Here is a 21,190-nt window from a genome sequence, read left to right as displayed (position 1 = left end):
TCTAACAAATCTCTTCTTCTTTTTTCAAAGAAATTCAAACAACAAATCACAAAGGCTTCCTTCAAGGTTTTAGAAAAACGTACACTAGTTAGATTAGTTTACAGACATTAATGAACTGAACACGCTGCATGTAGCTCCACTGTTTAACCACTGAACCTGAAAGGCTTTTTGATGAGAACTGTAGTGACCAGAGTGGCATTCTCACACACAGAACTAAATGATGTACTTTATTTTATTTTTTTGCTCTTACGTAGGACGGCCATCGAAGGTGTTGTGAACTGGTGGTAAGGCCTCATCGACTTTGAGATGTAACTGATTTCATATGTTAACATATTCTAAAGGTGCTGTGACTACCTGGACAGAAATGGTTTGAAGGTCTGACTGATTACGGGCCTGAAGAGCCCTTAACAACCACCAATACTTTGTTAATAGATAATAGTGCTGATTAGCAGTGTGCTTTCCTCACTAGCGTGTAAACTCTGCAACTTTCTTTGGCAAGGCACACCATCTGTTGTGTCTCAGAAATGTACAAAGATCACCTCTGTGCTGGATTCACTCAAAGATATTTTAACATGCTTCCACATGGTCTGGAATGAGACATGACTATTGGATAAAACCACTACTTCATTATGAACTTGATGCATTCTTGAATTCCTGCATCAATAACTCCTGATGCAGGCATAAAATATGCCTCATAATAACGTATGCCTTTGCATCTGTGTAAGAAATGGTGGAGCAGTGTGAAAAATTATGATGACCAACCATTTCCTACCTACAGTATATACGACACATAATGCTATATTACACGGTGTGGAAGACGTGCAACAGCTTCTTTTTACGCCTTGCCTGGCTTGATCTACCCAAAGACATGACTGTGCGAGTTAAAAGCATGGATGTGAACCTCCAGATATGATGTAGGCATATTTCGTGTGTGTGTGTGTGTGTGTGTGTGTGTGTGTGTGTGTGTGTGTGTGTGTGTGTGTGTGTGTGTGTGTGTGTGTGTGTGTGTGTGTGTGTGCGCTCATAGCAGCGCCCTGTGGGAGTGCTGCCGGTAGCCATGGACCTAATGACTGTTAGTGTGAAAGTCACCTTAATATGTTCCCCCTGCTTCCTATGCTTCTCTGAAAACAGCCGCTCACTCCGTGTCCCTCCAGTCTGTTTCAGGTGAGAATGTCAGTGATGTGTTTTTGTATTGTTCTCTGACTGATATTGAGGCGTTCTCCATCGATGATGACGCCTTGAAATGCCTGGCGTGTGTGTGTGGTAATTCTTTCGAATGCAATAGCCCCATAAAACGTATGTGCCAGAGTTCCAACGGCACCCCTCAACTGTCTTTTTCAAAATAAGGTCGGCACTGTACAAGTAACAGAACTGGGTGCAATGTCCTGGAAATGTTTGGCTAGCGTAATAACACACAGAAAAGACTGACTAAGCAATGCTCTCTAACAGCAGGTTTACACTATCTTTGACTTGACGGATATTGTGTGTATAATAGTCAAAAGACGATTCATTTCTGATTTACTAACTTTCATTATTTTTTTTAATCTTTTTTTTTGTTATGTTTGTATTGTTTCTGGGTAGAAATGACTTGGAAGAAATGATGTAGAATAAATATCCAGAGATGCAGTATAAATCCAGTTGTAAAAAAAAAAAAAGTGCTTTTGTCACGCTGTTACATTATCATCAACAGTAGGACTCAGTTATGCCGTCTGTAGGCTTTAAGCTACTCTGTGCTGTCCCGTACATCTGTAGTATGTACTTGTGAAAGTGCCTTTGACAATGTTTTAGAGGAACTTCGGACATTCTGTACTGTTGCATTTTCATGTCAGATTCTGTGTTTTTATTTGAGAAGATGCAGTGCAGGAAGAACATGAATAAGTAACGATGCCATTTTCCAGACCGTTATACGACAGAATGAATAATAAATAAACAGCTTACCCATTGTGACATTGCACTTTTATGTATATAACTGTATATAATATGGCATGTGACATCATAACATTTAGAGTTCTTTGAGGGCTTATACCTCCAAGGATTTCTTTCTAATAAAGGAATAGTTTGTCGAGTCTAGGTGGATTTTTTTTACCCCGCGTTTCTTATTGAGTAACTTCAACTTTTGTTTATTAATAGTCAGTGGTGGAAGTAAAAGTGGAAATATAAAAAAAGCACAATATAAAAATACTACATTATAGACATACTACAACCAATATAGTATTGGGCATAAAGTTTAATTATTGAACATAATTCAGTATACAAAGATTAAGGGAACAACAAAAATAAAGTGGAGAAAAAAAAAAGATGAAGGGAACAGGGATTGATGGAGCAAGGTTTAACATTTCATTCTTCATTACGGTGAATAGTAAAAAATCTCCCAAGGACATGAGTGCGAGTGAAAAAAAACAACTAAGAAATGATAAGGATTAAAGCTTCAAGGCAACACACCATTAACAGAGTGTGGACATCAGATGCTGGGTGATTGCAACAGTAGCAAATGTTCCTTTCTGCCACACAATGTACTTGTTTTTGTTTTTTTATGAATCCCGGAGGCTTGCTGAATCTCTAATTCTCTATTTGCTGTTTTCTGCGATGTGTGGGAGCTTTACGGTGATTTGGTGCTCCCCAGTTCTAGCTCCAGCCTCGGCTCCGTCTGCAGGAGTAAGAGAGTCTCTCTGTGCGCTCCAGGCTGTAGTCTTCAATGCCATCTGGTGATAACAGAGAAGAGAGAGCCCATTGTCTCGAATACTGCCACACAACCGCTTTTTTCTGCAGCTGGACTGAGGCGTGGCATAATAACAATGTAAGAATAAAATAAAAAATACTGCACTTCAAAATGTTATCCCCTTTTGACACAGGGCACAGAGAATCCGGGAGAGAGCTGGTTGTATTTGGGGAAATAAAAAATATGGTTTACCTCAGCGATCCCAGACTTTCTCTCCCAAGTGTGAACGCTCCGCTGCAGCTTCTTGTGTTTGTCCTTGACACGCATGTACTCGGTGATATCAGGAGGCTGATAATCTGTCAGCTGGCGGTGCAAGTGTTGGTTGAGGGCCTCTGCCTTTAAACGCTCCTGAAGAGAGAGCAAATGAAGCGGAAGGGATGAAGTACACAAACTGAATTACTTTAAAGAGCAGGAGATGAGTATGGTGTAAAGAAGAAAAAGAGGGAGTTGGGTCCTTAAAGTTTGAACCTCCTCAGCGTGCTGTATCTTCTCCTCAATTTTTGCCAGCATCTGCTTCCTGTTGGTGATGTCACTGCTCAGCTCTGCAGCCTCCCGTGTCACTCTCTGCAGCTCCTCCTGTTGACACGAACAGAGACACAAGCTGAAGCTACGGTCAAGCGACACTGCAAAGGCGGTTTCATCCATCTACACTAAATGACATGGAGAAAATGATCTCTCTCTCACACGCACATTTCTAATGAGTTACCTTGTGTGAACCGAGGACACGCAGCACTTTCGAATTGTTGACTTGAAGTTCGTCCAGGTCTTTGACAATTCTCTGCTCGCTGTATTCCTGGAAAACGTCCTAGAAACAACACAAGGTACCAATACGTTGTTACATTCACTAACAAGCGGAAAAATAAAATCTGATCGCAGACTGATTCACTGTTCTCTTGCATAGCAGTCAACTGACAATCTATTGAGATATAATTGATACAGCTGTCAATACTTTCATGCTCTACCTCGTACTCGGCTTTTCCCGTCTCTTTTTTCTGCTGAAGCTGCTGCTGGAGCTTCTTCTCGTGGGCCTTCAGCGTCTGGTTCTTCAGATTAAACTTCTCCAACTGGGCGACCTGTTTGTGAACAGAGCAGACAAAGGGAGGGAGATGATGAATATGTAGGGGTTGCGAGAGCACTGGAGAAAGGCAGAAAACATTACTGAAAAAATGATCTCATCAAATTCAGCTTTATTGGCGTGAGAGTTTCAAGAACTATATTATCAAAGCGTCAGAATACAAAAGCACAGGATAACAGTATGTGATTAGTACATTATATTTGACGTCACCTTACTTTTTCTGCAGTATGATTAAAACCACTGGTGAATTAAACAGACAATCTGAAAAAGTGGAATATGGACTATGGAATAATGATCATGTTAAGATGAAAAGGCTAATGCAGGAGCTGAGATATGTTTACAGATTTACAACAAACTAAAGTTTAGTTTTGTACTTTGCACAGGCTCATGTCACAAGACCGAACCTAATTATTACCTTTGACTTGTCTTCAATGTACCGAAGCACCTTCTCAGGCTCCTTCATTTCCAACCTGTTGTCCTTCGGAGGTTTGAGCAGTTTGCTTTCAAACTTGTTCTTAGCCTTCCGGATTTCTGCAAGACGCAGTTCCGCTTCCTTCAGAGAGGCCTGGAGAGATGAGCAGAGTCACTGCAAAGAAATGCTCTGTAGGTGTGTGTTAGTTTCAGATTTTTGTGCATGGCTATGTTGTAACCTTGTAGTTGTCCTGAATTCTCTCATATCTCTGTCTGAGTTTCTCCTGGTCTTGTCGTGTCTCCGTTACTTCTCTCTGTGCCACATAAAGTTTTTGTTCCAAGGTCAGCTGCAGGACGGGTTCTGACATGTTGGACCTCCGCCCACGAGCCTGACAAGACACATACACGCATACAAAGTGATGTGGGGCGTTCAGGAGTACAGTGCAGAAAGGTCTTCTGTCCAGGCAACAGAATTTGAATCAGGATTTTGGCAGGCCACAAAAATGATTCCTCATATGGAGCAGTATGTTGTCACTCTCTCAACCCCAAAAGTATGTGAGTTCATCATGTGCTGGTTTTGTTTTGATTTTGTAAACCTGTTTTGTGACTTGGAGCAAGATTAATCATCGAAACCCGGATGAGTAGCTCTTTATCTACTGTCTTTCTGTTTGTGCAGAGTGAGTTTTGTATATTTAATAAAGAAGTAGTCACTGGGTGCACTTACCCCACCCTCCAGGTTGGAGGCTCCTGCTGCCCCCGGACCGTCTCCCCCAGCATGGGACACCATGTCCCGAGGATCGATGCGACCGATGAACCGATCAAACATGTCGATCTCTGCCAGGAGGGCTGCATTGGAACATCTTGGGTGGAAGAAGTGAATATCAACCACTTCATAATCAGCTAAAGAAGATGCCTGAAGCTAAAAGATAAACCTAACCAAGTGTCAAATGTAACTTATTCACTCACCTCTGATCATCTTTATAGGGAAACAGGAGCTCACCTTATTGTGTAACAATTAGTACAGTTGATATTAAAATGCAAAAGACCTCCACAAAAGTATTTTCATCATAATGTGACCTAGCTGCCTAATTTAAATGATAGGATCGAGTTAGTGATGATTTAACTAGTAGAGCTCTTTAACTGCTATAATATATAACTAATACTGCTTTAAGCATATTGCTCAACACAACTAGCTAACAGTTTGCTAGTTTAGCATTAGCAGGTTGCACAAACCAGGTCATAAAGCCATCTAACGTTATAGGTTAACACACGTCACGGTTGAGCCATAGAAGGTTGTGACTATTTATTTTCATTACTTTAGTTCTTCGACTTGGTTGTGGAGGACTTCTCTTTGTTCTCGTGTGACCTCTTTCCTTGTTTCTTCCGCCATCGAAAGCTCATCCTCCATGGTTGCTAGGGTACACAGAAACGCTTGCTGTGGTTGCTAGGGCTTGTGTTGCCTTCACGTGCTCTGTAAATAATAACAGCTATGAAACAGATTATCTCTGTTTTAATGTTAATTGCTAATAGAGTGATTTTAATCACAGCATTCTGACGTCTTTTGTTGATTTGAGGACTGTGTCTGTGTGTTATTAGATGTGAATGTATCTGATAACAATCCTATGGAAACATTGGCGTAAATCGACAATTATAACAATACTTCCCCTCATCTGAATGCCCACCTCTTTAATTAACTAAAAGTTTGAAATATAAAAGAAGCGTGTTGACAAAGTATTTTAGATTAGAATATTGTATTTTAGAGGCAGGCCTAACATCCTTTTTTTTCTTTTCGCTTTCTTCTTAAGTTTCAGTTTCGTTTCTCTGAACTCAGGCGCCGCTCTAGTCGAGTCAGCCCTGCCTCAGCAACAACGGAAGTGATTTAGTTAAAACTCTTTTCAGGATGACTTCAGTCATCTCTAAATTTGTCATCAAGACCCTGTGCGACCACCAGGGATGTTTGGACTTCAAGCAGCTGGACGGGAAGATCGCACAGAACTTCACCGTCGCGAAAACCGTCCTCGAGGGCGTCCTCTTCGACGATGGTAAAATAGCCATTCAGGAAGGCAGAGAGAAGGTCTCCGAGGAAGAAATCCTGAGCCAGGACAGTCTGGTAGTGGCTAAAACTAGTCTGCGGATCTGTCAGAGGAAACCCGGAGAGTGTACTCAGTGCGATGCGTTACACCTGTGCAGGTATTATGTGTGCGGAGACTGCATGTTCGGGTAAGTAGATACTGAGCTCACATTACATTTGGAGGTTTTATAAGTAGTCTTTTATCAAGCTGTGGTACTCAAAGTATATAACACCATTAGTTAAACAGTTGTTCAAGTTTAAAGGGTTTATTTGTTAAGGCTACAACCCTTTTATGACTCAGTAGGCTAAATATGAACTTTAAACGTTAAAGCCCGACATACACAGGTGTGTTTGTTGTTGTTTCCTGATTAAAGTCAGCTCGTCCCCCTGGAAACTATCTGGGCGTGTTCAGACTGTCAAGCGTCACACAGCTTGAGTCTGTTTTGGCCTCTGCAGGAAACAAAACAAACTTTTGCTGTGCAAACCGGCTGTGCATGGCCTACATTAAGTGTAAGTCCTTTTTGGACCAGAAGATGCCAGTAACGCACATCATGTTATAACCCTGAATAGCCAAGTAGACAATTAAAAAGCAGTGTGCAGAGTGCTGCCTTATATAACCTCTTATGGAGTGAAGCGGCTTATGGCCCACATTTAGCTTCTAGGAAAAAGTTTGATTAAATAACCTCGAAGAACTCAAATGTTTAACTTTCAAAACTGTAGAGCCTCATATTTACAGAAACCAAACAGATAAGTGTATTTTGTTCAGTGGTTGATTCAGTAAAACTAGTACCGTTCACTGACAAATTGTATTTCATTCATTTTTCAGAGGCAAGTGTAAAAATCCCCATCGTCTGAATTGTTCATACAATGCAGACCTTTTGAAAAAAAATGGGCTTCACGATTTGACAGAGAAACAGCTGTTCCAGCTGTTACTGCAGAATGATCCTCATCTGCTTCCTGAGGTGGGTTGTACTGGTAACGCTGGGAGGCAGAGGTGGAAATTCACAATCTCTTGATATTGTGTAGAAAGTGATGTATATTTTCCTGAATGAACTGTCAAACATGTTTGCCGTAATGATATGTACACCCCTCCCAGATCTGCCCACATTACAACAAGGGAAATGGTTTGCACGGTTCCTGCAAATTCACCACCTCGTGCACCAAGCTTCACGTCTGCCAGCACTTTCTCCAGGGTGACTGCAAGTTCGGCTCATCGTGTAAGAGATCCCATAATGTTGATGTGCAAGAAACAAAGGTTCTCCGAGGAGTCAGTCAGGAGAATGTTAAAAACCTTGTGGCGATCTACAGAAATAAATTCATCATCCTGGGTCAACGGGAGAGAGGAGCTATTGCTGTTCCCGGTAAATAACAACAACTTTTTATAGAAAACTTTTAAAACTTCATCTTAAGTGATAGTCTGCATGGTAGATTTTGTATATATGTGTGTGTGTGTGTGTGTGTGTGTGTGTGTGTGTGTGTGTGTGTGTGTGTGTGTTTTCTCCTGCAGTGCTGCCAGAGGTGAGACCCCTCTCTCAGCCAGTTTGCCCAAAAAAACCCGGATCCCCCACTAGTTCTGCTTCACCATCTAAACCCATGAGCGACGCTGAAAGGAATGAAATCTGCCTCTTCAACATTCGCAGACACTGCAGCTTCAAGGGTAACAATGAAACTAGTCACAACTGCAGTCAATACATTATTCTCAATACATGTGTAGCTCTATGTGAAGAGAAGAGGACGATGAAGATGATGTATACCACTTCCTCTGTGTCATTGTTGGGTTTTGTTTCCACAGAGAAGTGTGCCCGTGTCCATTGGCATCTGCCGTACAGATGGCAGGTGTTAGACAGTGATGGTGTGACATGGAAGGACCTGACTAATAACGAAGACATTGAGAAAGCCTACTGTGACCCAGGAAATGACACAAGCTGCACGGATCCACCGTCGTCCACCTTGGGGATTTACAGATTCTTGTCTTTCCAAAGGTGCATGAATGAAGAAACAGACCGCAGAGACATACAGACACTTCTCTGGTTTATGAAAGTATTCTAGAGCAAAAACAAAATAGTAGTTGAAGTCTTTTAGGGGATGAGGGAATTGTTGATTTACTTTTACTGCTTGCTTTCAGTTCTGCATCCCCACCCTCAGCTGACTTTGTGACAATGACATATGGAGGGTCTCCGGTTCGTCGGCTGTCCACTGCCTCCTCCGTCTCAAAGCCCCCTCACTTCATTCTTACAACACAGTGGCTGTGGTACTGGAAGGATGACAGCGGGGAATGGCTGGAGTACGGACAGGTCAGTCAGACAAGTACCAATAATGCAGCTATGGGTCTCTGTTCTTATCCTACCTGTGCGAGTTAACGGCCACTCTCTTCTCTTCACTCTTTACTGATTGATTTTCCCCCCATTTTATCACTGGCACATCTTACGTCAAAACTCAAATGGATTGCGGTCGGCTCTGTTTATTTTTCTGTAGAACGACGATGGCATACCAGCCTCTATCACTTCTCAAACTCTGGAGAACGTGTACCTGGCAGACGGAGATACAGAGATTCCTTTTGGTGCTGGCAAACAGCAGTATATCCTCCACTTCAAAGGTGCAGCGGGAACACAGCAGATGTATCAGCAGAATGTAAAATACAAAACCAAGAGAGAGGTCAGAAGGAGGCCTCGCTTTGTGTCTGCTCATGATGTGGAGGCGAAGCTAAAGAGGTATTTTCTTATTTAGTTTTCAATGGAGATTTTAAGATGAACTCTAATATTGCTGTTTTGGATGTATCTGTGTCTCAAGTGACTTCACTAGTCCAACAGTTCTTATGCTTGTGTCCTCATAGTGCATCGTCACACGGCCCCAGTTCCTCCTCAGCTGAAAGTTTCCCATCCCACTGGGACACGACTGCCCTACCGGATTTTGGATACAAGGTGTCTTTTAAAGGATGTATTACTGTGTTGCCTTTCTCCCTGTTCCCCAAAAATAATTTTTTATCTGTGTCTGTTTAATTATTAATTTCAGTCCAATGTTTCAGTTTATTTGATAAATTATCAATGAGGTTATAGAAAAAAAACACAAGCTTGTTTAAATTGGTAGTTATATTGCTGTTTCATAGGATTATGATCATTTGAAAGGGGTTCACCCTGCTGTGTGTGTGTGTGTGTGTGTGTGTGTGTGTGTGTGTGTGTGTGTGTGTGTGTGTGTGTGTGTGTGTGTGTGTGTGTGTGTGTGTGTGTGTGTGTGTGAGAGAGATGTTTTTTTACTGCACTGTGCTTAATATTTCAGTTGTTTTCTTGTTTGGAACATTAGATATTAATGTATGCATTAATGACTTGTTTATCTGCACTGTGCTCTTATGTTTCAGCTCGTACCTCTCTCTAAATCCGCAAAGGACAATATGATTGAGACGCTGTTTAAGCTCACCATGCCCCAGAGTAAAATTAACAGCATCCAGAGGATCCAGAACCCCTCTCTGTGGAAAGTCTTTCAGTGGTAAATCCCGATCTGCCTTTTTGTCTTGAAGCTGTAATCAACATTTTTACAACAACATTGTATCAAATAACGATGTGAAAGGTGTCGCTCTCTGCTAGTAGTGATGAATCTACTGAGAATTATCACCTGAATCTGCATTTCCCCTCAACTTTATAGTGACTTTCAGCTCATTTCTGTTCTGGCCCTCAACTTTACGGTTTTGGTTCACTCTCACCGCTCCCATAGGCACCATTTTCAGCCGTTTTCAGTGGAACATGCTCTAAAGCAGCAGACAGACACAGTTAGCTGATGAATGTAGTGCAGAATTTAGTAGTTGATGAGATGTTGCTAGATCAAAAACAGAGCTTATAGATGCAATTAATCAACAAAGCAAAAAAGAACTAGATTCAATCAAGCGAAAAAATTAACCAGTCGCATATCATCACGTTCATGTTTCCTGTATTGTGTGTTCAGGCAGAAAGAGCAGATGAAGGAGAGGAACGCAGCTAAATCTGTGAATGAGCAGTACTTGTTCCACGGGACAGATGGGTCCCTGATTGAGGCCATCTGTGAGCAAAACTTTGACTGGAGGATGTGTGGTGTCCATGGCACGGCCTATGGCAAAGGTACAGTAAAACAGCTTCAGCAGCCATTCCAGTACTGTGATGAACACACAGATGTCTTTTCCACAAATGTACTGTGTTGTGTTGTATTTTGGTATGAGAGCATTTAACTCTTATTCCAATTTTCGTCAGGCTTTTAGAACAGGAACAAAAAAAAGCAGCATACTTTCCCATGTCAGTAGAAAAGAGGCCATCACACTCTGACTGTGTCAATATTAACGCTGTCTTGTTTTTTTTAGGGAGTTACTTTGCCAAAGACGCGTCCTACTCAGACAGATATGCCAATGTCAAAAGAAGCCTGAGCAAGATCATGTTTGTTGCTCTGGTCCTGGTGGGGGAGTCCACCAAGGGAAAGAGCAGCTACGTCCGGCCCCCACCAAAAGGAAACGGCAAAACCCTCTACGACAGCTGTGTTGACTGCGAGAGCAACCCCAGCATCTATGTTATCTTTGAAAAACAACAGATTTATCCAGAGTATCTTATCGACTACTCATAAGTCACAATGCTGTTGTTTTCCTGTGTCGAATGGTCAGCAGTACAACTTATTATGGAATGCGCTTCACTTTGACTAGAATTAGTGGCTTTGTTAAAGGTTCATGGATTTTCAGTGGTGGGATATGTATTTATACCACAAATTAATGCATTCAAAAGCTTACTTAAGTAAAAGAACAATTAATTATTTTGTTAACTGACAATGTTACAGTATTTTATCTTAACACTAGAAGTGCAAAGTAGGTGAAAGTGGAAATACTCAATGGGATTTGTCTGTGTGATTATTACAGTGTGCCTTGATGAATTTGTGTCAGAACATACTCATTGCAGAATGTTTGCCAAGAAAATAATGCTTTTCCTTGGCCAATGTCTATTCTTAGGATTGGAGCCTATGTCGTCTGGTGCAGGTCATTAATGCAAGTGAAGGATGATGAGGGGGACAAATAATCTGGTGTTCAGATATGGAATGATCTGGTTGTTATGTAATAAATATATTACAGAGTGTCATTAATGTCAAACTGAAGTTACATTTTTTAGGATCGCCTGCCACAAAAGCTTTATTATTTTGTGTAAATAGGTACGCAAAAAAAAAAGAAGTCATGTTTTGTACATAGAGATCAAACGCTGTACATTGGTTCCCTTAGACGGACAACTGAAAGGGTAGAAAGCGACAAAGATCCCTCTCGGCAACGGTTGACTAAGAATAGAATAAATGACCAGTTATTGGTAAAAGAAACCGGAAGCATCAAAATGTGTGCAGATTAAAATAGAAAAAGGTTAGCATATAACACTGTAGGGACATTGACTAAATGTAAGTTTGAATTATTCCATAACTATTTCAATTGTAAATACTACATTTGGTGTCTAAATAATACTGTATTTGTCTCTGTTATAAAAAAACATTATTGAAGTAGAATAAGAAGAAGAATATAACAGGTGACTTTTTAATAGTAGTGAAGAATGATAGAACAGAGAAATCTCATCATCACACATGTTAATATTTAGTAACACACAAGTGGTATTTGACCCATTGTAAATGTATATCATTCAAACAGGTACATTCAGGCCCCTGGCCTTCAATCCCAGCTGCTGAAATATACATTTTCTTTGTTGGATACATTTGAATTAATCATCAGTAAATCACTTTTATTGTATACATTCATAATTTAAATTAATTCAGGGCTGTAACTCTCAAGCATCTTAGACTAACTCCCAAACACTGGCTGAAATTCTAAGTAAGATGTATCTACCTGCAAGATAAATAGTTATGTCATTTTTTCCTTTGAGTACTGTGCAGATGTTCTCCTTGAAGGATAATGAATGAGGTCATCAAGAGAAACGGGATTAAATGCTTTTACTCCCACCCTTTGAGGTTGAACTTGATTTGCCCTGAGAATTTTGGCCAACTAAAGTCCAGTTTCCTGTTCTGAGACATTTGATAAACACTGACTCAGGTCATCAGGAATAAAAACAACATGAGGATTTCCTATCCTGTCACAAAACAACCTCTTTCACTCTGAAATAGCAGCTTTCAACTGAGGAGATTAAAAGACGCAGACGCACGACGGCGCTGAAACACAGTCTATTCAAATATAATCAGTAACACTTGCCAAAATATGTACCTCCGTCTATATCAACCATGAAAAACTGTGATTGCATGGAGGTTAATTATATAGTTAAGCATCATTCATGGGAGGAAGCAGTAGTAAAGAGAGCAGCACAGTTTAACAACAGACTGCAGAAATGTGCAAACTTTCAGGTTCAGGTGACAGATTTGATCTACAGTGCATGTGACAAACTAAAACCATTGTTCTGATTAATGAAAAACCTGTTATGACAGACACCTGTTCAAAATCTATCTATTAAAAAAATCAATATTGCTACATGCACACATATTCCTTCATTCGCTCCTCTCTCTTTGCTCACGTCTCATCATCAGTCCACTCTCCAGCTCGAATAAAGGCACAAGACGAGCACTTTAATTGAGGTATATTGTAACTACTAGTATACTTGATCATGTTACCTATGAGATACTTTTTAAAAAGGAGCAGATCCTTAATGCTGACACAGTGTGTCAGTGTCACAACATGGACCTGCAGAATGCTTTGTATCTGTTCATAGGGTTTTTCTGCCGTCCATGATGATGGACGGTCAGTTTGTTAATTGTCTGGTGGAGAATTCACTGGACCTTCTCTCAGGTCTCTACGTTGAATTTTCACAAATATGCCATCTTTTGGTCCTAGAGTGCTTGACGACTTCAACTCAAGAGGAACCTGCACAAAGGAAAGAATACTATATGTAAAAGCAACATCTTACATATATTTTACATTTTACAAATGAAAGATTATGTTCATAACCACATATGTAAATAGCCGACAGACGCATACTGAATTCTGTCCACTACATCATAAATCATTGGTTAGTTTGTGAAAATTACAACAATCTCAAATATCTAAAAGCATTGATAATTAATTATGGTTATTAACAAGAGGAAAAAATGAATCAATATGAATAGGAATAATAGGAAACACCTACTCACTCACAGTTTGTCATGTTGGTGCAACTACAAGAAGTGATCATAACAGCTGTGACTACACTCTCTGATCCCAAGAGAGAGTGTAGTTATTTACAGATGCTTTAACATTTTAATGTCTTTATCAAAATATAACCAATGACTTCATGATGATGGGATGTTAACAATACATGAGAACCACTCCGTATAGTTGCTTTCACTGTAGGACTGACTCAACAGATTTAATTCCATTTTCACCAGATCAACTACTAAATGTGACCAGCCAGCGGTAGAATACACTGACAGTTTGTTTTTTTAAATGTATCTTTTGTTTGTATGAATCCTTTCTTAGATTCAAGTAGTTTGAATCAGATTGTTTGTCTTTAGTGTTTTAAAGTGTCCAACCCACCTTGGTCTCAGAGCAGGCCACTATGCTGAACCTGTGGAACAGACGCACGAGAGCCATTTTGATTTCCAGTTGAGCGAGCCTCATCCCCACACAGTTACGGGGACCGGCCCCGAACGGCAGGTATACAAATGGATGTCGATTGGCCTTGGCCTCTGGTGTGAATCTGGAGATTTGGGATTGATTAAAAGCAGTACAGAATAGGAGTCAATCAGCGAGATAGTGTGTTTCCTTTAGCACAATACAGGGACTTCACTGCCTTCGTTATAGCCGTGTTAGACATGAGTGAAGAAAGGTGGTGTATAGTCTACATGTTGATGCTAAAAACATTGACAGGTTTTACAATAAGGAACAGCAAAACATTTCATTTTATTATTTACACCTGTGCTTTTCCTACTGTGGCATGTTACAATGTCTTCTGTAAAAAAGGAATATTCAATCATACCATTTTATTTTGAAGGTTTTTAATGTTGAGCTGTTTGAGTAATATCTGTTGCACACTACTTTTCCATTATTTGCAGGTGTTGACAGACACATGAAATTAATTTGTAATGAATGAACTTGTTAGCAAATCCAGTTCAGCCATCTACTAAATGTAGATGATAATGAAACACAAAGCACAGGCATGTTAGTTTTGCTTATTCAGAGTGAGAACAGTCTCCTACCGCTCAGGGATGAACCTCTCAGGCTCTGGCCAGTGCTCCGGGTCGTAGTGGAGGAAGCCCGCTGGGATCTCCAGCGTCGCTCCTTTAGGGAGGATTTGGCCGTTCAGCACACAGTCCTGGTCGATGTCTCTCGCAAACCTTTGTGGGGAATAATGCCATGGATGTATGTTTGATAAACTTGGAACTCATGTTCCCTTCTTTACTCCATGTGATTCCTGTAATCTACTGCATGTATGTACAGAAATAAATGAAGATGCTCCTTGTGACTGTAGTACATCAAAATAAAAATGCACCTTTTATACTCATTTAATGTTGTTAATTTACCTGAATCCAGGAGGGTAAAGGCGCAATGTTTCACTTATCACCATGTCTAAATACTTCAGCTCCTGGACATTAGTGTAATCTGGTGACTCCTGCAACAAAAGGAAAAATAAACTAAATCCAGCACAGTTCAGTAAAAGTTTGAACCATGAAAACAGAACAAAAAGATCTGTGTGCACTGAATTTGAACTGTCCACAAGTAAAATCGTATGTCGTAAGTAGCTGAAGAAAATGAGATCAGATCAAACCGTAACGTGACACACTCACGTGTCTGGTGAAGAAATCATCCACTTCTTGCTGTACTTTGCATTGACATTCAGGGTTGATGGCCAGTAGGTAGCAGGTGAAGGCCAACGTGTTGCTGCTGGTTTCGTAGCCCGCCAGAAGAAAGACAAAAGCCTGTCCCACGATCTCGTCCTCAGTTATCATCTTTTTCTGTGGACGCCTGGAGGACGGCTCCTGTGGGTGAAGACGGTCGTCCTGATCCGAGTGTTGCGTCTGCTGATCAGCAGCATGACTCGCTGTGTCAAAGTGTTCCAAAGACACACACTCTTTGCTGGTTCGTGCGTCCAACATCAGCTGAAGAAAGTCTCTACGCCGCTACATGCAAAAAAATAAATAATAAAAACTTTAAGTTAACAGTATAAATTGTACTGTATTTAAGATTATTAGATGCTCATGAGATTCACCTGTTCAGCAGGCTGCTCCTCTCTCTGCTTGATGATCTTCTGAATGATGTTGATGAAGAAGTGATTCATCTGGTCTCGTCTTTTGTTGGGGATGAATCCCGCCAGAGGAGCCGTGATGAATGGAAAAGCAACTAGACGCACAAACCAAATTTGTTCATGTAATCTACCTGAAATGCCACCTTCACACTCAAATATGACTGCAAATGCATGTTTTTTTTTAAATCTACAAACATCTTTTATGCTAAATTATCTTCACATTTATTGTCCAATTATTCTGTAACGTATCTATTTAACAGAAGATAGTAAACCCTCCCGTTTCTATGTTTTAATAATATTTTATTCTTTTGCCTTCTTTGCGTTCCTATTATGTCTCACATGTAATAATTCATACATATAAATAACAACACCAATAGATTTGACTGACTGAAAAACAGCATAATGGGCCTGAAGAAAGAAAAGGAGAAGAACATCTGTGCATGGCGGACAAACGGGTCATCTGGGTTGTTCTGAGAGTCCACCTGAGTACCAAATGCCACGCTGGCAATAACGTCCATGGTGAAGCAGCCAAAACATCTGCAAAACACACAGAGATATGAGGACAGAAAACTACACCGTGATACTAACAGCCTTTGCTCACTGCGTGTCTGATTACCTGTGGATGTCGAAGGCCTCTCCTGACTCAGCGGAGACATTCAAATTGCTCATCAGGGAATCGGTGGCTGTGTTGATGAGAGGAACCATCTACAGGAAAATATAAAAGACAGTGATGCTGTCACGATTTATGTCGTGATTTAGTTTATTCCGTTTTATCTATTGTGTCTTGCACTTTGTTTTCTGCCCCTGTCTGTTCCTCCCGTGATTGTCTGCCCCACCCCTAATTGAAGCCTGCTGTGTCTAATCACCTGCACCTCCCCTGTGTATTTAAACCCTGTGTGTCCCTTGGTTCAGTGTTCGTCTGTCTTTGGTGTAACCTGGTCTGTCTGTCGTCTGCCTGCCATTCCCTCCCGGTACGTTTCGTGTCCGCTCCCCTTTGCCTTGTTCCCTGTTGCTTTGGATGTTTTATTTTCATGGACTTGTGATTCACACGTTTTTGTGTCGAATACCTTTTTGTTACCATTAAACCCGCAATTATCCAACCCTCCGTTTCCCGTGTCTCCCTGTACTTGGGACCAGCCCTTATTTTCTGCACAACCCTTACAGATACTCGTCACAGCTGCTGAGAGTTTCTGGGAAAGGACAGACACACAAACATCTGAAAAAATAGTCCATAAATACCTAAAAACTGCAATGTGGTCATTTAAATTGAACTGTAAAGTAAACATGTTTCAATATTTTCAGGTATTCATGAAGACAAGAGAGAACTTTATGAGAGCCCCTCCAAAAGTCAGAACTGTTTTGAAAGGAAAGTGAATTTGGACTTAACAAATGGACCATGAACTCAACACGCCCATTTCTACAAAGGAGACCCTCACATTGTCTCCGCTCCTTGCGCCTGGACTGAGAAGCTATCTCCAAAATGATGCAGGTCTGATATTTACTTCAGTTGAAAGCAGTGGGGCAGCACCACTATAAATTAGACATGTTTATCAGCAGAACCAGGACACCAAAATAACCCTCAATAGTTACACCAAATTGGGGCTTTAGTTATATACGAAATAATCATGTTATACATTGTCCAAGAATCTTTCCGAATTTAAATAGTTTACAATACATCATCCACTCCACACTTCTAACCATCCATCTGTGTCAGACAGTAAGTTATTAGACAAAAAATGTAGCTCTATCTTGCATCTGCTCTTCTAATTGGCAAATTGTAAGACCACAAAATGACATTCTTCGTAATGAATACCGGCTGATTGTAATTGGCACCCTCTCATGTCTCACCTCTTTCATCTTGGCAGCACTGAATGACGGGGTCAGGATGCTCCGCACTCTCTTCCAGCGTTCGTTCCTCAGCATGAGCAGACAGTCAGTCATGGGCTTGGTGGCGAAGCGAAGAGTCTGCACAAAGAGACAGGAGAGTCGATGCACAAACATCTGTTATTACATCATTGGGGCTTATACTGAAAGTGTGCATGCTTTGGTTAATGTCCTCACCATTCTGTTTGTGAAGCTGCTGAAGTCCCTGACCATCACCTGTCTGAGCATGTCAGGGTCCGCTATCACCACCACCGGTCTCCGGCCCAAATAATACCTAAAATATACCATGTGAAGCCAACAATCTCAGTGTTGCTATAAGAGGTTTTTATCAAGCAAGTGTTTATTTCATGTTGGTGTGGAAGAATTACAACCAATAACATGTTCCATCATTTCCTCAGATGCTGATGCAGAGAATACTTCTTCTACTTACCCACAAACTCTGCCATGAGTCTTTATGAGATCATTGATGGGGTTGAAAAAACCCTGAAAATGAAACAAAGAGCAACATATGACAAATAACATCCCAAAACATCAGAAAGGAACCAGAGAAGCTCTTCATAAGAAAGAAATGACTCCATGTTGGAGACAGATTGGTATTTGGGCTGTTGTCTTAATGTAAATTATAGAACAAAGTAACAGTATGACAGTCAATCAGCTGTATGACTGTGGGAGCTGCATATATGCTTGTTTTTGTTAGCTTACTTGTTAATCAAAAGCCCTGCCTCATTTCAAGATACTGAAACTTGCTTGATAAATGTCTGTAGTGGAAGCTACAGGGGCCATGGCCACCTTGTCTGATGACTAAATCACATCAGGATGTGCTGTGCAGAGACATCTGTATACCATAAACACCTGGAACATCATTGTTACATAAAAACAGAGATGATCTCTTTCAGCTTTCAAAATTCTTTTAAATGAAAAATAAGATTATTCAGCCAAGTCTGGACATGTTAGGCATATGTTATTGATCAAGTAGTAAAATTATATTTTCCCTCTGTAAAGCACAGAACAAACCGTATGTCACTTTAGCAGGCTGATATGAAACAAAACTAAAACACGACGCAATCATTAACACATTGATCTATGTGCAGCAACATGTTGTAGAAAAGTGGAGGTCACATGACTGCTGGATTGGGGAGCACAGGAGCACGCTCTCTGGAAGCGTGCTAACACTCCCACAGGTGTGCTAATTGCCCCGAGTGTTTGCACAGTGCACTTTGATTAAAGAGGTTCCCTTTGTCCCTGAGTGAGTAGTCTTTGTAAAGTTGTACATCTAATCTCTATTTAATTCTGACATTCTATTATTATCTATTAAAGTCGGGATGTATTGATGTACCGATTTGATAGTTATTAGTTGATTTTTGTATTCAAGTGAATGTGATAGAATATAATTTGTATATTTACTCTCTTTTAATTGTAGAAATGAAACCACTTCACTACACCTTAATCCAACTGAAGAGAATAAATGCTTTCAAATGGAACCTGCTGAATGTTTCTTCTTCTGCTGCTTTCATAGCAATTAAATATAGTCCAGTGCATTCCTGTAAGACGATGTTGATCAGTGGGTAAAATGTCTTATTCAAATCAGTTTTTAACAGAAGTTAAAGATAAACAAAAAGGTTAGAGACTGAGAGGTGTTTCTTAGTTTGATAGAAATTGCAGCAATATCTTACCTGGCGAAACATGAAGATGTTGCCCAAGAAAGGTACTGGCTTTGGATGTTTGATTCCACATCGAGAAAGGACTGAATAGGGGTAAATTGAATACCTTGAAGACAAAGCGCAGAGTTGTGTTGATGGAAAAAAAAAATAAAGCAAATACATCCCCAAATAATCCTGCCATTGGTTTATAATCAGTCTTTTGCCCCATCAGCTCTACAAATGCTGACTGATGGGTGCAAGTGTTAGTTGATTGGGTTTCGTTGGTGCGTGATCAACACTCTTGTTGGTTTGTTCCCGGCTGGTTTGTTCCCGGCTGGTTTGTTCCCGGCTTGCAACACTTTGAGATATTTCTTCAAGGGCTTCCCCATAAAACGCTATCAGAAAGCCCAACATGCAAAACTACAAACGTCAGATCTGATGAATGAGGGCTGTTATGAATATCTGAATTTACACAAAATGTGTGGTTGTATATTAGTAGATAACTTGACTTAATTTCTGTGATGCACCTCTTCACAAACGGGGATAAATTACATTTACTCACCAGTAGAGAAGACCCAGAAAGACGAGAAAGAGGCCAAGTGTCACAGACAGTCCACTGGCCTTGATGTGGAATACATTTAGGACGTCAACTAAAGCCTCCATAATGTAAAAACTCCTCAGTTCTCCACTGCCAGCATTAGATCAAGGCTCCTAAAAGACAAAAAAGTCAAACAGAAAAAGATTAGGTCAGTGTAAAAGCTGCTGTTTACGACACGTTGGTCACCAGTACAAGTAGATTATCTACAAACTAATCACAAAATCCTGTTCTGTGAGTTAGTTGTATTGTAGTTTCTCAGTATCATGGCTGAACATCTTTCATACAAGTTCAACAGAGGAAAGACAAAGACTGCATCTCTTTGTGGACTATGCTCTCAGGCTGGTTTGTCTCCTATTGATTAGTTTCTAAGACGACTTGTAAAGTATTTGTTTTCGCAGTTTTGTCTGAAGAGTGTTCACCCTTCCCTGCATTTTAACAACGGGGGCATGTCTATACTTCCTATGTTTGGCACAGATGCTGCGTCTACTGTGGCACGTTAACAGGTTTAACAGCAACGTTACCTAAAGCACACACTCTTAAACAGCTAACCATACATCCGATCTTTATTCAAGTTCAAGAAATGCGTGTTTAAAAGCCCGATACACAGACTGTAGGTCATTTGTGATGCTCGGCTACTAACGCAGTACACAGTATGGCAGGTTATTACTCCCGTTCGTTCATCTCTTTGCTGTCCGTTATGTAATATGATGATCATGTACCATGTCAGCGCCTTTATTAGATCTGGAGAGAGTTATTACTGGAAAAAATGACGTGAGTGCGCTTACCTAATAGTCCCTTCACTTGTCCATGTTATCGTAACGTCCTCTTCGCGCTGTTAGAAGGTCGCAACCCAAAAGACAGCTGAGGCGCATACTGCCCCCCACTGTATGGGAGCGTATAGCATCCAACACGAGTGTACTGGTGTCTACAGGAATACAGAAACACATACAATATAATATTGGCAGAGCACATACGAAATACAACTGAGCGTGTGCGAACTGTATTGTCCAGTGGAGGGATCCGGTAGACCTTGATCTAGCGCTACTTGCATCATGCCCGGTCTGCAGAGTGTCTTCCGGGTTCGTCCTGCTGAGCTCTGTCTTTCCAAACCCCGAGTTGTAGATGTTCTCGTATGAAGGCAAATCACTGTCAAAATCCGAGAGCGCAAATTAGATCCACGTATTTTACTTTGACGAGCGCTCTCACATCACTCCGATGTCGCGAGCAGAAGATCAGTGATAGTAGTCGCCCGCTAAGGGACGCCCCTCGCACTCAAAGCATGGTTTTCTCCTCGCAGGCTGCAATGTGGCTCATGCGAGCAGGTAAGCCACATTGCAGCCTGCGAGCGATATTCTGCTCGGAGTAATGTAAAAGCGCTCGTCAAAGTAAAATATGCGCGAAGCTGTTTAGACGCGGTTGGAGAAATTGAGGATTGAGACGTGCTCGGATGAATGGAGACTGGTTGGATGATTGAGACTAGTCGGATAAATGAGACCGGTCGGATGATTGAGACGTGGTCGGATAAATGAGACTGGTCGGATAAATGAGACTGGTTGGATGATTGAGACTGGTCGGATGAATGAGAC

The 21,190-nt window shown here is 40.9% G+C and overlaps 4 protein-coding genes across 5 annotated transcripts in view; 2 read left to right on the top strand and 2 right to left on the bottom strand.

Moving 5' to 3' along the window:
* The window catches only part of srgap1a (SLIT-ROBO Rho GTPase activating protein 1a), an 85,353-nt gene extending 83,293 nt beyond the window's left edge, over window positions 1-2,060 (top strand). For both annotated transcript variants that reach the window (XM_068722968.1, XM_068722969.1), the window contains exon 22: window positions 1-2,060. This exon is cut by the window's left edge and continues 583 nt beyond it. The gene's annotated coding sequence lies outside the window, so the exon portion shown is untranslated.
* Window positions 2,061-2,209: 149 nt separating this feature from the next.
* On the bottom strand, window positions 2,210-5,773 carry cfap263 (cilia and flagella associated protein 263). Its single transcript, XM_068722972.1, has 9 exons — window positions 5,522-5,773; window positions 4,930-5,065; window positions 4,445-4,594; window positions 4,210-4,359; window positions 3,682-3,792; window positions 3,426-3,524; window positions 3,188-3,295; window positions 2,912-3,067; window positions 2,210-2,702 (listed from the first exon to the last, which is right to left on the bottom strand). Exons 1-9 carry the CDS (start codon window positions 5,611-5,613, stop codon window positions 2,568-2,570), a joined length of 1,137 nt encoding a protein of 378 aa, XP_068579073.1. The 5' UTR covers window positions 5,614-5,773; the 3' UTR covers window positions 2,210-2,567.
* Window positions 5,774-6,013: 240 nt separating this feature from the next.
* Window positions 6,014-11,360, top strand: parp12a (poly (ADP-ribose) polymerase family, member 12a). The gene is made up of 11 exons (XM_068722970.1): window positions 6,014-6,425; window positions 7,103-7,238; window positions 7,373-7,637; window positions 7,784-7,933; window positions 8,069-8,258; window positions 8,402-8,570; window positions 8,752-8,987; window positions 9,110-9,197; window positions 9,632-9,759; window positions 10,213-10,364; window positions 10,601-11,360. The coding sequence occupies exons 1-11, from the start codon at window positions 6,106-6,108 to the stop codon at window positions 10,855-10,857; spliced, it is 2,091 nt and encodes a 696-aa protein (XP_068579071.1). The 5' UTR covers window positions 6,014-6,105; the 3' UTR covers window positions 10,858-11,360.
* A 423-nt stretch (window positions 11,361-11,783) lies between these two features.
* Window positions 11,784-20,928, bottom strand: tbxas1 (thromboxane A synthase 1 (platelet)). The gene is made up of 15 exons (XM_068722971.1): window positions 20,634-20,928; window positions 20,390-20,529; window positions 19,569-19,717; window positions 19,040-19,133; window positions 17,797-17,849; window positions 17,544-17,640; window positions 17,331-17,447; window positions 16,099-16,187; window positions 15,871-16,019; window positions 15,447-15,577; window positions 15,025-15,357; window positions 14,761-14,849; window positions 14,437-14,574; window positions 13,775-13,937; window positions 11,784-13,126 (listed from the first exon to the last, which is right to left on the bottom strand). The coding sequence occupies exons 3-15, from the start codon at window positions 19,667-19,669 to the stop codon at window positions 13,013-13,015; spliced, it is 1,668 nt and encodes a 555-aa protein (XP_068579072.1). The 5' UTR covers window positions 19,670-19,717; window positions 20,390-20,529; window positions 20,634-20,928; the 3' UTR covers window positions 11,784-13,012.
* Window positions 20,929-21,190: the final 262 nt, after the last annotated feature.

The sequence above is a fragment of the Cebidichthys violaceus genome, unplaced genomic scaffold (genome assembly GCF_023349555.1).
Source record: "Cebidichthys violaceus isolate CVI_PGR_0920_01 unplaced genomic scaffold, fCebVio1.0.p SCAF_3, whole genome shotgun sequence".
NCBI lineage: Eukaryota > Metazoa > Chordata > Actinopteri > Perciformes > Stichaeidae > Cebidichthys > Cebidichthys violaceus.
The sequence above is the reverse complement of the archived record's forward strand: the minus strand, read 5'-3'. Positions and strand labels throughout refer to the sequence as shown.